The following is a 16651-nucleotide window of genomic DNA, read 5'->3' as shown; positions in this document are numbered from 1 at the left end:
CCCTCTGAAGCACCTCTGCGGATAATTTAAATCAAATTTCTAACTAGTAGATCGATGGATAATCAATTTATATGTAGGCCTTAATTATAATTCTTTTACTTTTAATATTCCTTAAACAGAGAACTAAATCGAGTTTCGAACAATATTTGTTAGGGCCGGGCCGCCCCTTAGGCCGTATTGCTGGTGAGTGAAGCCATCAGAAATTCCATTTTGTTCAGAAAACTCTTGCCCTCGATTTTATCAAACTTCACCTGGAAAAGAATCGAATAATATGCGTTAGCGGATAGTCATTAGAGCATTAATAACACACAGCTAGAACACCTACCTCTTTGAAATTGCCACCCAGATTCTCCCACAACTTCTCCGGCACCAAGGGACTGGGAAAGAAGTCCTGCCGCGGACTTCTCGCAATGTAAACCTTGACATCAATTTGTGGATCGCAGCGTATTTGAACAGCTATCATGCGATCACCATTTGGCGAGGCCAGCAGACAAGAACTGGCATTGCCCAGAGGCTCCACCTTGCCAATGCCCAGATGATTGCTGTTCGAGAGCACCGTCCAGGCCATGCAGCGGGCCAGGCTCACCAGGCAGGAGATTTGATGCGAGTTGATTTGGCAGAGTATTAGGTCACGCAACTCCTGGGGCTCATACGACAAGCGCATGACGCGTCCGTCACGACAGATGCACTTCAGGGAGCGCTCCTTGACATGGATGACCAGTGAAGTTCGTCCAATGGCATCGTAGCCGTGGGTAACAATGTTAATCTTCACACAGGACATGGTCGGACTATTCATGGCATTCCAGTGGGACACAATCTGTGGATCCTTCACATCCCTCGCCAGGGTATCCAGCACATATTGGGTGCGCTTGCGCATGAATATATGCTGCGCCTGGGCAATGATCTGCTCCAATATGGTCTGCGATTTGGTCATGTCCAGGAGCGTTTCACGATCAGCCGCCATGGGACCGGCCAGCATGCGTTTCTTCGTTGGCCCCAGTGGAGCACTCGCCGGATGGGGGAACGGATGGTGCGAGTTCTTGTAGTGAACCTCCCGCAGCAGCTGGTGAAGGGAATGCTCCAGCACATGATCGTGATCGTTGATCGGAGCCGGTTGATTCGAGTCAAAGGTGGTGGAGTGGCACAGCGAGATAATTAGTTGAATATTGGGCAACAGGGTGGCTCGAATCTGATTCCCAATAACCACATGCGGAATGGGGGCCTGCAGCTGAATGGCCTCGCGTGCAAGCTGTGCGAAGAGCTCCTTGCAAAAGAGAACATTCTGGGCAAACTCCAGCGTCTTCTGCCATACGCCCACCTGAGCGGTTATGTTTGGACCATGGCCCATTAGATTAACTTGAGCTGTGCACAGATCCTCTTGGTCTTTCTGTGTGATCACCTTAATGTAGGCCACACCTTGCAGCTCAGCCGGAACAATCACCCTCAGAGCGGAGCTGGCCTTCATCTGCATGCCATTGTTGGTGGCTGTGCTGCTGCTGGTAGTCGAGGTGCTGGCACTGTCGTCGTCGGATGCCTCCTCCGCTTTGGTCACCTCGAAGGTGCCGCTCATTCCGAACTTGGATCCGGCTGTGCGGTAACTGAGATCTCCTATGATTGCATTGGATACCTTCTTCAAGCGCCAGTTCTGACGTAGACGCAACAGTTCTATGTGAAAGTCGGACACGTTCCGACTGCGCTGTTCGCTGTGAGCATTGCGAAGGCGCTCGGCGCCGCTCAGCAAAATCTGGGCCGCCTGTGAGATGGCCTTCTTGCGACTATAAACCTGCACAATGGGCTTTGTATCGTCGCCCTCCTCCAGCAGTGGGTCTAGCACCAAATATCGCTTATCCTTGGCTATGGATATCACATCGGATAGCACACAGATTTCGGTGAGTGCATCTTTCAGCTTATTCCGCACCGCGTCCCAGGGCCAAAGACTCTCCTGGAACTGAGTGCCATCTTTGTTCTCCTCCTCAGCCGCTGCGGCCGTCTTCTCCTCCTTCTTCAGATCGTCCAGCGATGTTTTGCTAAAGTCTATGCGGGCCGCACACTTGGCCAGGCTCTCGGATAGAGTCGGCGGTCTGAAAAGTTGACCAACAACTTGTTGAGAAAAGCCAGTTACACTCAAACTGTGCACTTACGGTTGGTATAACTCGGTGCCATCATATCCAATTTCCCGTATCTGGTTCTCGCAAGTGGTTTCCACCGATATATTCACAGTATTTGACATTTTTGTTGACGAATATGCCGGAAAACATTTGCAAAAAAATGCAAGCAAAGAGGTAGTGTTGTTAAACGTCGGCAATGGCTAATCGATTGAAATGAACATTGGTAGTCGATTTTATTAATATTAAATAAAAAGGGATAGGACACAGTCCAATTAATGCAATTAAATTATTCAGATTACGGCGAATATTATGTATAGTTTTTAACCACTCAATCTATTTATATTACAATAGTAAACACTCGTAGAGTTGTCATCAGTTGTATCGAGCCTTGTCTGGAACATTTCACAACACTAAAACATTACTTTCATTTTTTTGACTTCTCATTTTGGACTCCAACCGAAATAAATAATTGAATATTATGTTGTTTCTTAAGAATAAGCAAGAGACATTAGATGTGACTGATTACACAGTCATTATACCCAGCATTTGCGTGGGAAATGCGGCTCAGCTGGCGTGTGACCTGTTGATTGCCTCCAAGCAGCTGAAGCGCATTGGTTCCGTTTCACATCCAGCGCTCATACCGGTCTTCGGGCCCTCCGCCTACCAGCATGAGCCCAACGAGAAGGTGTCATCGTGTGAGCTGTACGAGGGTGTGGAGGACAAGCTGCTGGTCATACAGTTCAGGGCTCCATGGATCGCGCGCCACACACGCAGCTTCCAGCAGCAATTGGTGGAGCTTGTCAAGGGTGCGAAGCGGGTAATTATTCTCAGTGGCAGCTTTGGCTTTGAGAAACGGGTTATTGAGGCATCGCCGTGGGCCTATCGTGCCAGCGAGAATTTCAAGCTAGCCCACGCTGCCCAGCTGGGCGATCCCGATCTCATCAAGTGGAAGGAGCACACCGGAGAGGCCATCTATGGTGGCGGCAACGCCTTGCAGCTGTTCCAGGCCTTCGACGAGGCTCAAGTGCAAGTCATGCTGCTGTTCCGCTACCTCATCGAGGGCGACAATTCCACCGATGCCAGTCTGATCGTGCGAGAACTTAACGAGCTGTGCGAGGACTTCCTGCAGCTACGCGGCGGTGGCGATGGTAGCTTCAAGTTGACCGTGCCCAAATCCTGGAACCTGCTGTTTGGCAACGATGTAACAGAGTTTCTCTTCTAGTTGTTTATATTTTGGACAAATAAATGTTTAATCTTTCGGTGTAGGATAAAAGAGATTGCTAGCACGATGCTCCCTGAAGTATTCACTGCCGTGTTCCTGGTAGTCCTTGCGCGTGGTCAGCGACTGACCGAAGTTTGGCTGACTGGCCTGTGCACAGGCCCCCAGCCAGGCGCTCAGCGTGTGCTCATCCGATTCGTAAATGGAAAACTTCGACTGAAATGGACGCATTTCCTGAAACTCTCTGGCCAGACGCTCTTTGAGACCACGAAGCTGAGCACAACCGCCTGTGAGATACACATGATCCACCATGCGCTGCTGTTCCTGGGCGTTGAACAGTTTCAGCACAAAGGCTATCAACTCCGCCAGGCCCGCCTCCGAGGAGCCAATCATGCTCGGCTGAAAGAGAATCTCTGGCACACGGATATCCTCTACGCCGAAATGCAATTGATAGTTTTCGGCTGCGCTCTGGGTCTGCACTGCATTGCCATCATCAAAGTTCACATCGTAGTGGCTGAGAATTTTCTCGTACTCCAGCAACTGCTCATTGTCGGCATCCGAATCGCTGTCGTCGTTGTAGCGATTGATACGCTTGTACACATCCCAGTCGTTGTCGTTCATTCCAAAGCCATCGTCCTCCTCCTCGCCATTGGCCTTGCGGCGCTTCTCACTGCGCGCCAGCGTCGAGATGATGCGCATCCGCTCCTGTGCGGCGTGCGTGTGCCGTTTGCCCTGTTCCTGTCGCTGCTGCTGGCGTGTCTGTTTGCGCTGCAGTAGCTGCTCCCGCTTGTCCTGTAGTTCGGCCAACCAATCCGCCTGGGATACACCCGCGGGTGCTTTTGGCATTTTATCAAGTTTAAGCTGCTCCTTGCTGGGCTTGGGTGAGCTCAGGGGCCGCTCCTTGATGCGCTTGATGCGATTACTAATTGTGCTGATGAGCGAGTCCAATTCCTCCAGATTGCCAATCTGCTGCTGGGCCAGAGCCAGCTCGAACTTCTGCAGCTTATCCTGCTCATAAAGCTGTCGAAGTTTGTTGTACACAAACAATTGTTGCTCATCCTCGCGCAGCTTCTCGCCCTCCCTGCGATTCTTAATCGCTATCAAGCGCATCGCTAACTCACGACGCTTCTCCAGCTTCTGCTCGGCTGTGAGCAAAGCGTTGGTGGCCGTAACCGGATTGTAGGGCAGCTGTATCTTCATGATGTGCTCCTCGTAGTAGTCGATTTGGGCCCACTTCAGCAGCTCCTCCCTGTAGTCGACGGCAATGTGGCAGTGCTCGTGTACGAGCTTCTCCATTCGGCTGATAGAGATGGCATTCAGATGCACCGGATACTTCATTTGCATCAGACATAGCAAATATGTGATAATGTGATAGCCGCCGACATTCAGGCGACGCACATGCTGCATTTGGAGTTTGCCATTCAACACTGGAATCACATGGGTGGTACTGTAGCCAAAGGAGATGATGAGGGCATCCGACACCTGCAATGAGAACAGAAATCTTTGTCAATTAAATCAACCCTTTTTGACGATGGATGTGCGCTCAACCTTTTTGCGACGATGCTGATAGTGCTCCCAGCTGTAGAGGGCATCGATGCCGTACGAAACGGCTGGAATGCCATAGCATTCAAAGAGCAGTTCGCTCATGTTCTGGCGGCAGAAGTTGGGATTGGCCAGCGCCTCTGTCAGCACGATTGGATGGGCTATGCTCTGCTCACCCTCGAAGCCCATTTTGGTGAATATATAGTCAAAGATCTGCTCCTGATGGTTCCAATTCGTTATTATGTTCCGCTCGAATGGCGACTTTAGATGAGCCCGCACTGCTTCGATGTTGGTTATATCATTGCCCACTTGTATTTCGGCTGGGACTTCAGCTGCGACCGGTGTCGAGGCGCCTTCCGAGGCGCCCGGAGTGGTTTCCTTCTTTCTATCTTTGCGTGGTTTGGTCAAGACGTTTCTGAATCGCAGCGCCGGCTCCTTGGCGTTGTTCCAGCCCACACGGCATTCGTATGAGCCATTGTCGATTACCAAAACGCGCTTTGGCGAACCCATTTCCACGCTTTTATTCAAAGAATTAACTATTTCAATATCCTATCCGCAAAATGGTAAACAAATGCGGCCAAACTCAAGTGTTGGTAAGCGTATTCAGCTTCCGACGCGGTATAGCACGAATAAACCATACCATGCAAGAGATGACAGCCCTGCACGTAACTGTAATTGTCAAATATTCCGCAAATGTGAGGCGTGCATTTTTTAATTTGTTTGCAAAATGTATGTTAAACTAAAATTGGAGTGTTCGGAAAACTCAACGGTGAGCAATAAATATGCTGCATGATATTTGAAACCATCTAGTGCAAACATTTCTTCGCAGCCGCCGCAATTTTTGACAATAGAGGACGACGCAACAATCTATGATTTAAAGACGCAACTAGAGCCATCCATAGGCATCCCTGCACACATGCAGCAAATTAGCGAAATTTCTGTAACAATCAAAGCCAAAGATGTCCCCGAACCTGTGCCTCCTGCAGCCCCAGTCAAATTAGCTTTTGCTGTGGGTGATATCACCAATGCTGAAGTGGCTAAGGATGCAACTGAAACAGTTGCATGCATCGCAAAAAAACAACTGGTCGGAAATGAGGATGAACTTACCTATGCCGGTGTAATGCCAGAGAAGCGTAGATTCGCATTGGTAATCACCAATGAAATTGACACAATAACATCTGGCTTCGGCGCTCTGATGAAGCATTTCCATAAACTCTTCGAGACATTCGAGGATTGTGGCATGCTCCAATTCAGGGAGAGCGCCTCCGTAAAGGGGTTTGGTAATCATTTAATGATTATATCCGACGATAAGAAAACCTGTGACTGGATAACCAATGGCACAAGCACCATGACTCCCCGTTACAAATGCTCCAGCTTTATTGAGTTTTTTGGCTTGATAAAGTGCAAATTTATAATGCCAATCATTGTTAAGGACAAGGAATTGAGCATTATTTTTAAGCTATTAGAGCAGCAGAACACTGGAATAGTGACGGATAAGTGGGTTGTGACGGATCGCACTATGTTGGATCCCAAGAGTGACGTTTACGCCGAAAAAGCAGCTTCAATCATTGTGGATAATCAGGAAGTTGTGCTCTACGTTGATCGGGAGAGTAAAACATTAATTTCCGAACGGGGCTTCAAGCTCAAATACTGTTTTTGGCGCTTGAATTTTTCATTCTCATAGATGTATTTCTTGAAACCTACTTATGGTCTAAAACATGAATAACAATATTATACATACGCAGAAGAATTGAAGAACAATTAAAGAGTTTAATTATATATTTTTGATTTTTGACCTGATTTTCAAATTAATGCACTGCTTGTCACTTGTTAGGTGGACGGACTGCTTGCCAGCATTGACAAGTCTTGCGTTTATCAGGGTTGACAGCTTTCATTTTTTCATTAAATCAAACTTGTGAATTACAGATCATTGTTTTGTTACAAATCGGTGTAAAAATTGAGATTTATTTGTGCTTAAAATATCTTAAGCAATATCCATGGTCAGATCGGTCTGGTTAGTGCATATTTATTGTATGTCGTATCAGTTTAAGCGGCAAGAATTTGTTATGCTGGCAACCCTAACATTCGGTCAATAAGCAAAGAAGAAGCAGCACAAAAAAAACATCTTCGGAAAAACCGAGTCGAGTCGTAAAAATCCTGGGGAAAAGTCTGGGCTCTGGGCCTTCTACAGGCAGCATCAAAACAGAAAACGAATCAATTGAATCTAATCGAAACCCGGGACACTGCTAATACGACAAAATGGAACGAATCAATTTGGAGAACATCGATATTGCACGTCTGGAGGAGGCTGTTGTCGTATTCTATCGCTCAAACTCCCATGAGCAGGCAATTACGCACGAATGGCTTACGGAGGCCGAGGGCAGCCCACAAGCCTGGCAATTTTCATGGCAGCTAATGCAACTGGGCAAGGTAAGATATGACCTGCGCATCAATTAATTCAATATGTATACGCTTGCATGCATCTGCATACACATACATACTACGCTGTTCCACCTACTTCTGCTCTACACCACCCACCCATTCTCTCACTCTCTCTCTCTTCCCGCGCAGAGTCAAGAAGTGCAGTTTTTTGGCGCAATCACCCTGCACGCCAAGCTGATGAAGCACTGGAATGAGGTGCCGCCGGAGAACCGCGAGGAGCTCAAGCAAAAGATACTCGAGAAGATTGTGCAGTTTGCGGGCGGACCAAAGATTGTCCTCAATCGGCTGTGCATTGCATTGGGCGCATATATTGTCCACATGCTGGACGAGTGGCCCAACGCCATTGAGGAGGTGATTGATACGTTTCAGAACCAGCGCATACCCAATGTCAAGCCCGATGTTCAGCTCTGGATCATGCTGGAGGTGCTGACGGCCATACCCGAGGAGGCGCAGGTCATACACACCTCGGTAAAACGGGTGACGTTGCGAGCGGAGGTGGGCAAGCGGGTCCCCGTCATTCTGCAGACAATGGAAGCATATCTGAGGCAACAAATGAACCGCGTGTGGGATGCAGAGGCCTGAAGTATTCACTGCCGTGTTCCTGGTAGTCCTTGCGCGTGGTCAGCGTCTGATCGAAGTTTGGCTGACTGGCCTGTGCACAGGCCCCCAACCAGGCGCTCAGCGTGTGCTCATCCGATTCGTAAATGGAAAACTTCGACTGAAATGGACGCATTTCCTGAAATTCTCTGGCCAGACGCTCTTTGAGACCACGAAGCTGAGCACAACCGCCTGTGAGATACACATGATCCACCATGCGCTGCTGTTCCTGGGCGTTGAACAGTTTCAGCACAAAGGCTATCAACTCCGCCAGGCCCGCCTCCGAGGAGCCAATCATGCTCGGCTGAAAGAGAATCTCTGGCACACGGATATCCTCTACTCCGAAATGCAATTGATAGTTTTCGGCTGCGCTCTGGGTCTGCACTGCATTGCCATCATCAAAGTTCACATCGTAGTGGCTGAGAATTTTCTCGTACTCCAGCAACTGCTCATTGTCGGCATCCGAATCGCTGTCGTCGTTGTAGCGATTGATACGCTTGTACACATCCCAGTCGTTGTCGTTCATTCCAAAGCCATCGTCCTCCTCCTCGCCATTGGCCTTGCGGCGCTTCTCACTGCGCGCCAGCGTCGAGATGATGCGCATCCGCTCCTGTGCGGCGTGCGTGTGCCGTTTGCCCTGTTCCTGTCGCTGCTGCTGGCGTGTCTGTTTGCGCTGCAGTAGCTGCTCCCGCTTGTCCTGTAGTTCGGCCAACCAATCCGCCTGGGATACACCCGCGGGTGCTTTTGGCATTTTATCAAGTTTAAGCTGCTCCTTGCTGGGCTTGGGTGAGCTCAGGGGCCGCTCCTTGATGCGCTTGATGCGATTACTAATTGTGCTGATGAGCGAGTCCAATTCCTCCAGATTGCCAATCTGCTGCTGGGCCAGAGCCAGCTCGAACTTCTGCAGCTTATCCTGCTCATAAAGCTGTCGAAGTTTGTTGTACACAAACAATTGTTGCTCATCCTCGCGCAGCTTCTCGCCCTCCCTGCGATTCTTAATCGCTATCAAGCGCATCGCTAACTCACGACGCTTCTCCAGCTTCTGCTCGGCTGTGAGCAAAGCGTTGGTGGCCGTAACCGGATTGTAGGGCAGCTGTATCTTCATGATGTGCTCCTCGTAGTAGTCGATTTGGGCCCACTTCAGCAGCTCCTCCCTGTAGTCGACGGCAATGTGGCAGTGCTCGTGTACGAGCTTCTCCATTCGGCTGATAGAGATGGCATTCAGATGCACCGGATACTTCATTTGCATCAGACATAGCAAATATGTGATAATGTGATAGCCGCCGACATTCAGGCGACGCACATGCTGCATTTGGAGTTTGCCATTCAACACTGGAATCACATGGGTGGTACTGTAGCCAAAGGAGATGATGAGGGCATCCGACACCTGCAATGAGAACAGAAATCTTTGTCAATTAAATCAACCCTTTTTGACGATGGATGTGCGCTCAACCTTTTTGCGACGATGCTGATAGTGCTCCCAGCTGTAGAGGGCATCGATGCCGTACGAAACGGCTGGAATGCCATAGCATTCAAAGAGCAGTTCGCTCATGTTCTGGCGGCAGAAGTTGGGATTGGCCAGCGCCTCGGTCAGCACGATTGGATGGGCTATGCTCTGCTCACCCTCGAAGCCCATTTTGGTGAATATATAGTCAAAGATCTGCTCCTGATGGTTCCAATTCGTTATTATGTTCCGCTCGAATGGCGACTTTAGATGAGCCCGCACTGCTTCGATGTTGGTTATATCATTGCCCACTTGTATTTCGGCTGGGACTTCAGCTGCGACCGGTGTCGAGGCGCCTTCCGAGGCGCCCGGAGTGGTTTCCTTCTTTCTATCTTTGCGTGGTTTGGTCAAGACGTTTCTGAATCGCAGCGCCGGCTCCTTGGCGTTGTTCCAGCCCACACGGCATTCGTATGAGCCATTGTCGATTACCAAAACGCGCTTTGGCGAACCCATTTCCACGCTTTTATTCAAAGAATTAACTATTTCAATATCCTATCCGCAAAATGGTAAACAAATGCGGGCAAACTCAAGTGTTGGTAAGCGTATTCAGCTTCCGACGCGGTATAGCACTAATAAACCATACCATGCAAAAGATGACAACCCTGCACGTAACTGTAATTGTCAAATATTCCGCAAATGTGAGGCGTGCATTTTTTAATTTGTTTGCAAAATGTATGTTAAACTAAAATTGGAGTGTTCGGAAAACTCAACGGTGAGCAATAAATATGCTGCATGATATTTGAAACCATCTAGTGCAAACATTTCTTCGCAGCCGCCGCAATTTTTGACAATAGAGGACGACGCAACAATCTATGATTTAAAGACGCAACTAGAGCCATCCATAGGCATCCCTGCACACGTGCAGCAAATTCACTCGCTTGATAAAACTATTGGCGACCACAACAAGGTGTCTGCAGTCCTGGACTGTCAAGTGGATAAAATCAACGGAATGGCCTTCTCGCTGTATAAAAATGAGGAATTCGTTTGCTTTCTGCAATTCTACAATCAGAAGGAGGGAGAGAGGCAAACAAATTTTTTCAGCATGCCACTGGGGAATAGAAATTTGCCCATAGAGAAGGTGGCCCATCTTGAGATTTCGGAATCGGAGCAGTCCTGGAGCTCAAGCTGCAGTGACACAACGACCGACCCTAGCAGCAGCTCCAGCGGATCCTCCTCAAATACCAGCGGGAGCTCGAAGGCAAAAAAATATCAGAAAAGAGTCCACAAGGATAATGTCAAAACAATGTTATCTCAAGAAAAAAGGTAATATCACAATTATCTCTTAAGTATAATCAAATATTTCTTAAGCGTAATTTGTAGGGCGCGTCTTACCGACGAGAACATGGACTTGCATTCGCTCGTCGACGACCCAGTGACTACAACAATTTCACCTCTAATGACGAAGTCCACCGAACTAGATGCAGCGACAGACTTTTCTGGTTATATTACCGCTAGTGATTTGACACCGATTAGCGAAATTTCTGTAACAATCAAAGCCAAAGATGTCCCCGAACCTGTGCCTCCTGCAGCCCCAGTCAAATTAGCTTTTGCTGTGGGTGATATCACCAATGCTGAAGTGACTAAGGATGCAACTGAAACAGTTGCATGCATCGCAAAAAAACAACTGGTCGGAAATGAGGATGAACTTACCTATGCCGGTGTAATGCCAGAGAAGCGTAGATTCGCATTGGTAATCACCAATGAAATTGACACAATAACATCTGGCTTCGGCGCTCTGATGAAGCATTTCCATGGACTCTTCGAGACATTCGAGGATTGTGGCATGCTCCAATTCAGGGAGAGCGCCTCCGTAAAGGGGTTTGGTAATCATTTAATGATTATATCCGACGATAAGAAAACCTGTGACTGGATAACCAATGGCACAAGCACCATGACTCCCCGTTACAAATGCTCCAGCTTTATTGAGTTTTTTGGCTTGATAAAGTGCAAATTTATAATGCCAATCATTGTTAAGGACAAGGAATTGAGCATTATTTTTAAGCTATTAGAGCAGCAGAACACTGGAATAGTGACGGATAAGTGGGTTGTGACGGATCGCACTATGTTGGATCCCAAGAGTGACGTTTACGCCGAAAAAGCAGCTTCAATCATTGTGGATAATCAGGAAGTTGTGCTCTACGTTGATCGGGAGAGTAAAACATTAATTTCCGAACGGGGCTTCAAGCTCAAATACTGTTTTTGGCGCTTAAATTTTTCATTCTCATAGATGTATTTCTTGAAACCTACTAATGGTCTAAAAACATGAATAACAATATTATACATACGCAGAAGAATTGAAGAACAATTAAAGAGTTTAATTATATATTTTTGATTTTTGACCTGATTTTCAAATTAATGCACTGCTTGTCACTTGTTAGGTGGACGGACTGCTTGCCAGCATTGACAAGTCTTGCGTTTATCAGGGTTGACAGCTTTCATTTTTTCATTAAATCAAACTTGTGAATTACAGATCATTGTTTTGTTACAAATCGGTGTAAAAATTGAGATTTATTTGTGCTTAAAATATCTTAAGCAATATCCATGGTCAGATCGGTCTGGTTAGTGCATATTTATTGTATGTCGTATCAGTTTAAGCGGCAAGAATTTGTTATGCTGGCAACCCTAACATTCGGTCAATAAGCAAAGAAGAAGCAGCACAAAAAAAACATCTTCGGAAAAACCGAGTCGAGTCGTAAAAATCCTGGGGAAAAGTCTGGGCCCTGGGCCTTCTACAGGCAGCATCAAAACAGAAAACGAATCAATTGAATCTAATCGAAACCCGGGACACTGCTAATACGACAAAATGGAACGAATCAATTTGGAGAACATCGATATTGCACGTCTGGAGGAGGCTGTTGTCGTATTCTATCGCTCAAACTCCCATGAGCAGGCAATTACGCACGAATGGCTTACGGAGGCCGAGGGCAGCCCACAAGCCTGGCAATTTTCATGGCAGCTAATGCAACTGGGCAAGGTAAGATATGACCTGCGCATCAATTAATTCAATATGTATACGCTTGCATGCATCTGCATACACATACATACTACGCTGTTCCACCTACTTCTGCTCTACACCACCCACCCATTCTCTCACTCTCTCTCTCTTCCCGCGCAGAGTCAAGAAGTGCAGTTTTTTGGCGCAATCACCCTGCACGCCAAGCTGATGAAGCACTGGAATGAGGTGCCGCCGGAGAACCGCGAGGAGCTCAAGCAAAAGATACTCGAGAAGATTGTGCAGTTTGCGGGCGGACCAAAGATTGTCCTCAATCGGCTGTGCATTGCATTGGGCGCATATATTGTCCACATGCTGGACGAGTGGCCCAACGCCATTGAGGAGGTGATTGATACGTTTCAGAACCAGCGCATACCCAATGTCAAGCCCGATGTTCAGCTCTGGATCATGCTGGAGGTGCTGACGGCCATACCGGAGGAGGCGCAGGTCATACACACCTCGGTGAAACGGGTGACGTTGCGAGCGGAGGTGGGCAAGCGGGTCCCCGTCAGTCTGCAGACAATGGAAGCATATCTGAGGCAACAAATGAACCGCGTGTGGGATGCAGAGGCCTACAGCAACATGATACGAGCTGTCAAGTGCGTTGGCACTTGGATCAAGTGAGTGAAATGGAATGCACTTGCCTCTGCCTCATTGTACATGGTAGTTGTTGATTTGATTCTCTTCGCCCCATAGGAACATTGGCTACTCCCTGGAGGCTTGTGTGACCATAACGGCTGTCCTTTTGGAGGTGGTCAACAAGTGCTACTGGCCCGCCGTTCAAACTGGCGATGGTTGCATGTCCGCCGATGAGAATGAGCTGGCCGAGAACTGTTTGAAGTCCATGGTGAACATTATGATCCAACCGGAGAGCCACAGCTATCCGAAGACGGCGTTTGTTCTGCTCCGCATGTATCTGGACTCGCTGTGTGATATCACAAAGATGGAATGGAAGCGTGACAATGACAACGAGGACATCATCGTGCACATTTACATGCTGTTTGTCTCCGCTGTCGAACGCCACTCGTCGCTGCTGCTGAGCGGCGTCATATCGCCGGATCCGAATCTACCGATTACAGTGAATCGCATGGTCCAGGAGATATTACACTGCACCGACAAGCCGGGCATCTATCCGGTGGAGGAATCCTGCAGCACCATGGCCCTGGCCTTCTGGTACATGCTGCAGGACGAGGTTTTTGCCATGACCAACGAGGAGCACAAGCGCAGATGCTGGGAGTACATTAAACCGCTGTACGCACACTTGACCAGCATTCTGGTGAGGAAATCGGAGCAGCCCGATGAGAAATCACTGGACAGATGGAGCTCCGATGATCTGGAATGTTTTCGATGCTATAGACAGGACATTTCGGATACTTTTGTGAGTGGTTTACCCCCTAATCCAAATGCAAAGAAACTTTGCTGATGACTGTTCTCCTCCCTCCGTAGATGTACTGCTATGATGTGCTGCACGATTACATATTGGTGATCTTGTCGGCCATGTTGGACGAGGCCATAGTCGATATGCAACGCCATCCGACGCATTGGACCAAACTGGAGGCCTGCATCTATTCGTTTCAATCGGTGGCCGAGCACTTTACCCACGACACTTCAAGACAAATTCCAAATTTGATGCGTGTATTGAACGAGATACCGTACGAGAAGATGAACGTCAAGCTGCTGGGCACAGCCCTCGAGACAATTGGTTCCTATTGCAATTGGTTAATGGAGAATCCCACCTTTATACCCGCGGCCATTGATCTGCTGGTGCGCGGCCTCAACTCGTCCATGGCCGCCCAGGCTACGCTCGGTCTGAAGGAGCTTTGTCGCGACTGTCAGCTGCAATTGAAACCGTATGCCGAGCCGCTGCTCAATGCATGCCATGCATCGCTCAATGCGGGCCGCATGAAGAACTCGGATTCGGTGCGGCTGATGTTTAGCATTGGCAAATTGATGAGCCTCCTGCCGCCCGATGGTATACCCAAGTACTTGGATATTATAGTCAGTCCATGCTTTGAGGAATTGCAGGCCATTTGCCAATCTGATGGGGTAAGTTTCAAACAAATTAAGTGCCTCCAAGTTGTGTGATTACAATAAGGTTTCTATATCTATGCGCCCACAGAAAACACCCACGGCACGGATTCGCACAATTTTCCGTCTCAACATGATCTCCACACTGTTCTCCTCGTTGAATACCGATTTGAGTGAAGAGGACAAGGAAATACAGATTGTCCAGCCAGTTTTGTTGGTCATGCAAAGAACTATGCCCATTTTTCGGCGTATTGCTGAGATGTGGGTGGAGGAGTTAGATGTTTTAGAGGTAAAAAAAAAAAAACGGGGCTTAAGTCATCACATACAGCGTGCTCAATGTGTTTTTTTTGTTTGTTTGTACTAACAGGCCGCCTGTGGCGCCATGAAGCATGCCATTATGAACCTAAGAAGCAGCTTCCGACCCATGCTGCAGGATCTGTGCTACTTTATTGTGGCCAGCTTTCAGACACGCTGCTGTGCACCAACGCTAGAGATATCCAAGACAGTGAGTACTCTCTCTCTCTCACTCTTCCTCTCTTGCTAGTCGGATTTTAATTGAATATAATTTCTTTTGCCAGACTATTGTCATGTTTTACAGGGAAGAGGGCTGCAAGCCCTATATGCAAGAACTTCTGCGTGAGTTTATTAAGCACAGCTTCAAGCTATTTGAGAACACGCCACAGCAGAACTTCTCCAATATATCAGACACCATGGAGGCCTTCTTTGGCTGCCTGGCATATATTGTTAAGAAAATACCTCAGGCATTGGAAGACAAGACACTGGCCTACGATCGCCTCGTCTACTATGGCCAGCGTTGCATGACGCTGCCCGAGAGCGGGGCCATACGCAGTGGCATACAGTTCATGACACACTTTACGATTCAGTCCCGCAACCATGAGCACATCACCGAGGTCGTGTTGAAAACTGGCGAACAAACCGTATACTTTATCATGATGTGTGTGGGATATTTGACGCCACGCTCACAGGTGGACAAGTTTGCCGATATTATATTGGCTTTCAATAAAAAGTATCCTGCGGAGCTGGCCATCTGGCTGAAGACCGTGATGTCCGTCCCACATTTCCCCACGCCACTATTAAACGATGCAGAAAAGTCGCGATATGTGTCATTGATCATCAAGTGAGTTCAGATTTGAGTGCAGTTTTGAGACAGCAACATGATTATAAACGAATTCTTTTACACAGGGAAAAGGTCAACAAGCGGCTGCTGCAACAGCATCTGTCGGAGATGGCCATCAAGTTGCGTGGACTCACCGAGAAGTTCCAGTAAATGTGAATTAGCCTACAGCTATTTAGAGGCCAACAATTCACACCTTTCGCACGCTTTTCAAAACTGGATTCTAAATGTGTGTGTTCTGTCCCCAGCCCTCCCCACTCCTTGTATTTAGACTGTAATTAGGCGACTCTGTAAATGTTCCTCGACCTTAAGTTGTTGTCCCATCCAGCCCCCACCCACGCCCACGCCCTAATTTTAACACCTCAAAAAGCTCTCGACAAGACAAACTTTTATTTATAATTTTACAAAAATTACATGCTTTCATTTACAATTTATTTTTCATAGGGTTGTATAACTCATTTTTATTTATTGTTTGTTTTTAATTTTTTTTTTGTTTATACATAAATATTTTAATATTCTTACATTTTAGAAAGTTTGATTTTTCACCATTTCCTTCTGTATGAAAAAAATCTGCCTTTCAGTTTTTTTTTTTGTTTATTAATTAATATTTTATACCCATTTTTAGACCTTGCCATTATTATTATTGTTTTGCAACTTTTTCCCATATCGTGTATGTATCTATAATGCCAAAAATATGTAAATACATCTCTTTATATAATATATATATATATATATATATATATATATGTGTGTCTATAGCTAAACTGAAGCCTTTCGTTTTCTTGGCCTGTGTACAGCACTTGGTAGTGGTAGCAAAAACTTATTTTGATCCATCTTCCATCTCCCTGCAACATGCAATTTAACTTGCTCATCTCTCATTTAAGAATCACCGTTTTAGAATAGCTTGAGAATATCCTTCCGCTTTTTTAAAGACCCTGGGAGGGGGGCACAATGACTATAAAACCAAACAAATGGCTGACACGGATCCAGTATTGTATGTTTACATATATATTTTAGATTAATATATAGAAGTAGTAGCTACGACCAGCAAAAGTCCAAGTCTGTTGTTGTTGATGATGATGTT

General features: G+C 47.2%; 7 protein-coding genes across 7 annotated transcripts; 4 read left to right on the top strand and 3 right to left on the bottom strand.

Moving 5' to 3' along the window:
* Positions 1–54: 54 nt before the first annotated feature.
* On the bottom strand, positions 55–2312 carry LOC111065769 (mediator of RNA polymerase II transcription subunit 17). Its single transcript, XM_022354159.2, has 3 exons — positions 2142–2312; positions 326–2081; positions 55–251 (listed from the first exon to the last, which is right to left on the bottom strand). The coding sequence occupies exons 1-3, from the start codon at positions 2228–2230 to the stop codon at positions 168–170; spliced, it is 1929 nt and encodes a 642-aa protein (XP_022209851.1). The 5' UTR covers positions 2231–2312; the 3' UTR covers positions 55–167.
* Positions 2313–2492: 180 nt separating this feature from the next.
* LOC111065771 (proteasome assembly chaperone 2) lies at positions 2493–3373 on the top strand. Its single transcript, XM_022354162.2, has one exon. The coding sequence runs from the start codon at positions 2587–2589 to the stop codon at positions 3328–3330; it is 744 nt and encodes a 247-aa protein (XP_022209854.1). The 5' UTR covers positions 2493–2586; the 3' UTR covers positions 3331–3373.
* LOC121404765 (actin-related protein 5) lies at positions 3307–5440 on the bottom strand. Its single transcript, XM_041595043.1, has 2 exons — positions 4876–5440; positions 3307–4809 (listed from the first exon to the last, which is right to left on the bottom strand). The coding sequence occupies exons 1-2, from the start codon at positions 5377–5379 to the stop codon at positions 3358–3360; spliced, it is 1956 nt and encodes a 651-aa protein (XP_041450977.1). The 5' UTR covers positions 5380–5440; the 3' UTR covers positions 3307–3357.
* Positions 5441–5596: 156 nt separating this feature from the next.
* Positions 5597–6553, top strand: LOC121404748. Its single transcript, XM_041594955.1, has 2 exons — positions 5597–5638; positions 5699–6553. Exons 1-2 carry the CDS (start codon positions 5597–5599, stop codon positions 6551–6553), a joined length of 897 nt encoding a protein of 298 aa, XP_041450889.1.
* A 1338-nt stretch (positions 6554–7891) lies between these two features.
* LOC111065768 (actin-related protein 5) lies at positions 7892–9949 on the bottom strand (the record flags this gene model as incomplete). The annotated part of the gene is made up of 2 exons (XM_022354158.2): positions 9362–9949; positions 7892–9295 (listed from the first exon to the last, which is right to left on the bottom strand). Coding segments are annotated over exons 1-2 (1908 nt in total), but the record flags the coding sequence as incomplete, so codon positions are not given.
* Positions 9950–10014: 65 nt separating this feature from the next.
* Positions 10015–11742, top strand: LOC111065770. The gene is made up of 3 exons (XM_022354161.2): positions 10015–10124; positions 10185–10675; positions 10733–11742. The coding sequence occupies exons 1-3, from the start codon at positions 10083–10085 to the stop codon at positions 11637–11639; spliced, it is 1440 nt and encodes a 479-aa protein (XP_022209853.2). The 5' UTR covers positions 10015–10082; the 3' UTR covers positions 11640–11742.
* A 172-nt stretch (positions 11743–11914) lies between these two features.
* Positions 11915–16119, top strand: LOC111065767 (importin-13). Its single transcript, XM_022354157.2, has 8 exons — positions 11915–12386; positions 12528–13024; positions 13101–13782; positions 13851–14450; positions 14524–14721; positions 14800–14937; positions 15011–15570; positions 15636–16119. The coding sequence occupies exons 1-8, from the start codon at positions 12216–12218 to the stop codon at positions 15718–15720; spliced, it is 2931 nt and encodes a 976-aa protein (XP_022209849.2). The 5' UTR covers positions 11915–12215; the 3' UTR covers positions 15721–16119.
* The last annotated feature ends 532 nt before the right edge of the window (positions 16120–16651 follow it).

The sequence above is a fragment of the Drosophila obscura genome, unplaced genomic scaffold (assembly GCF_018151105.1).
Source record: "Drosophila obscura isolate BZ-5 IFL unplaced genomic scaffold, ASM1815110v1 contig_4, whole genome shotgun sequence".
NCBI lineage: Eukaryota > Metazoa > Arthropoda > Insecta > Diptera > Drosophilidae > Drosophila > Drosophila obscura.
The sequence above is the reverse complement of the archived record's forward strand: the minus strand, read 5'-3'. Positions and strand labels throughout refer to the sequence as shown.

What these genes read in the sequence shown, in the direction of transcription:
- LOC111065770 (XM_022354161.2), top strand. Translation starts at nt 10,083, where the DNA reads ATGTATGTTAAACTAAAATTGGAGTGTTCGGAAAACTCAACG. An exon ending in AGTGTTCGGAAAACTCAACG is followed by an intron (nt 10,125 to 10,184) that starts GTGAGCAATAAA and finishes ATTTCTTCGCAG; the next exon opens with CCGCCGCAATTTTTGACAAT. An exon ending in ATGTTATCTCAAGAAAAAAG is followed by an intron (nt 10,676 to 10,732) that starts GTAATATCACAA and finishes CGTAATTTGTAG; the next exon opens with GGCGCGTCTTACCGACGAGA.
- LOC111065767 (XM_022354157.2), top strand. Translation starts at nt 12,216, where the DNA reads ATGGAACGAATCAATTTGGAGAACATCGATATTGCACGTCTGGAGGAG. An exon ending in CCATTTGCCAATCTGATGGG is followed by an intron (nt 14,451 to 14,523) that starts GTAAGTTTCAAA and finishes ATGCGCCCACAG; the next exon opens with AAAACACCCACGGCACGGAT. An exon ending in CGCTAGAGATATCCAAGACA is followed by an intron (nt 14,938 to 15,010) that starts GTGAGTACTCTC and finishes TTCTTTTGCCAG; the next exon opens with ACTATTGTCATGTTTTACAG.
- LOC111065769 (XM_022354159.2), bottom strand. Translation starts at nt 2,230, where the DNA reads ATGTCAAATACTGTGAATATATCGGTGGAAACCACTTGCGAGAACCAG. An exon ending in GGCACCGAGTTATACCAACC is followed by an intron (nt 2,082 to 2,141) that starts GTAAGTGCACAG and finishes TCAACTTTTCAG; the next exon opens with ACCGCCGACTCTATCCGAGA. An exon ending in TGGGTGGCAATTTCAAAGAG is followed by an intron (nt 252 to 325) that starts GTAGGTGTTCTA and finishes ATTCTTTTCCAG; the next exon opens with GTGAAGTTTGATAAAATCGA.
- LOC121404748 (XM_041594955.1), top strand. Translation starts at nt 5,597, where the DNA reads ATGTATGTTAAACTAAAATTGGAGTGTTCGGAAAACTCAACG. An exon ending in AGTGTTCGGAAAACTCAACG is followed by an intron (nt 5,639 to 5,698) that starts GTGAGCAATAAA and finishes ATTTCTTCGCAG; the next exon opens with CCGCCGCAATTTTTGACAAT.
- LOC121404765 (XM_041595043.1), bottom strand. Translation starts at nt 5,379, where the DNA reads ATGGGTTCGCCAAAGCGCGTTTTGGTAATCGACAATGGCTCATACGAA. An exon ending in ATCAGCATCGTCGCAAAAAG is followed by an intron (nt 4,810 to 4,875) that starts GTTGAGCGCACA and finishes TTCTCATTGCAG; the next exon opens with GTGTCGGATGCCCTCATCAT.
- LOC111065771 (XM_022354162.2), top strand. Translation starts at nt 2,587, where the DNA reads ATGTTGTTTCTTAAGAATAAGCAAGAGACATTAGATGTGACTGATTAC.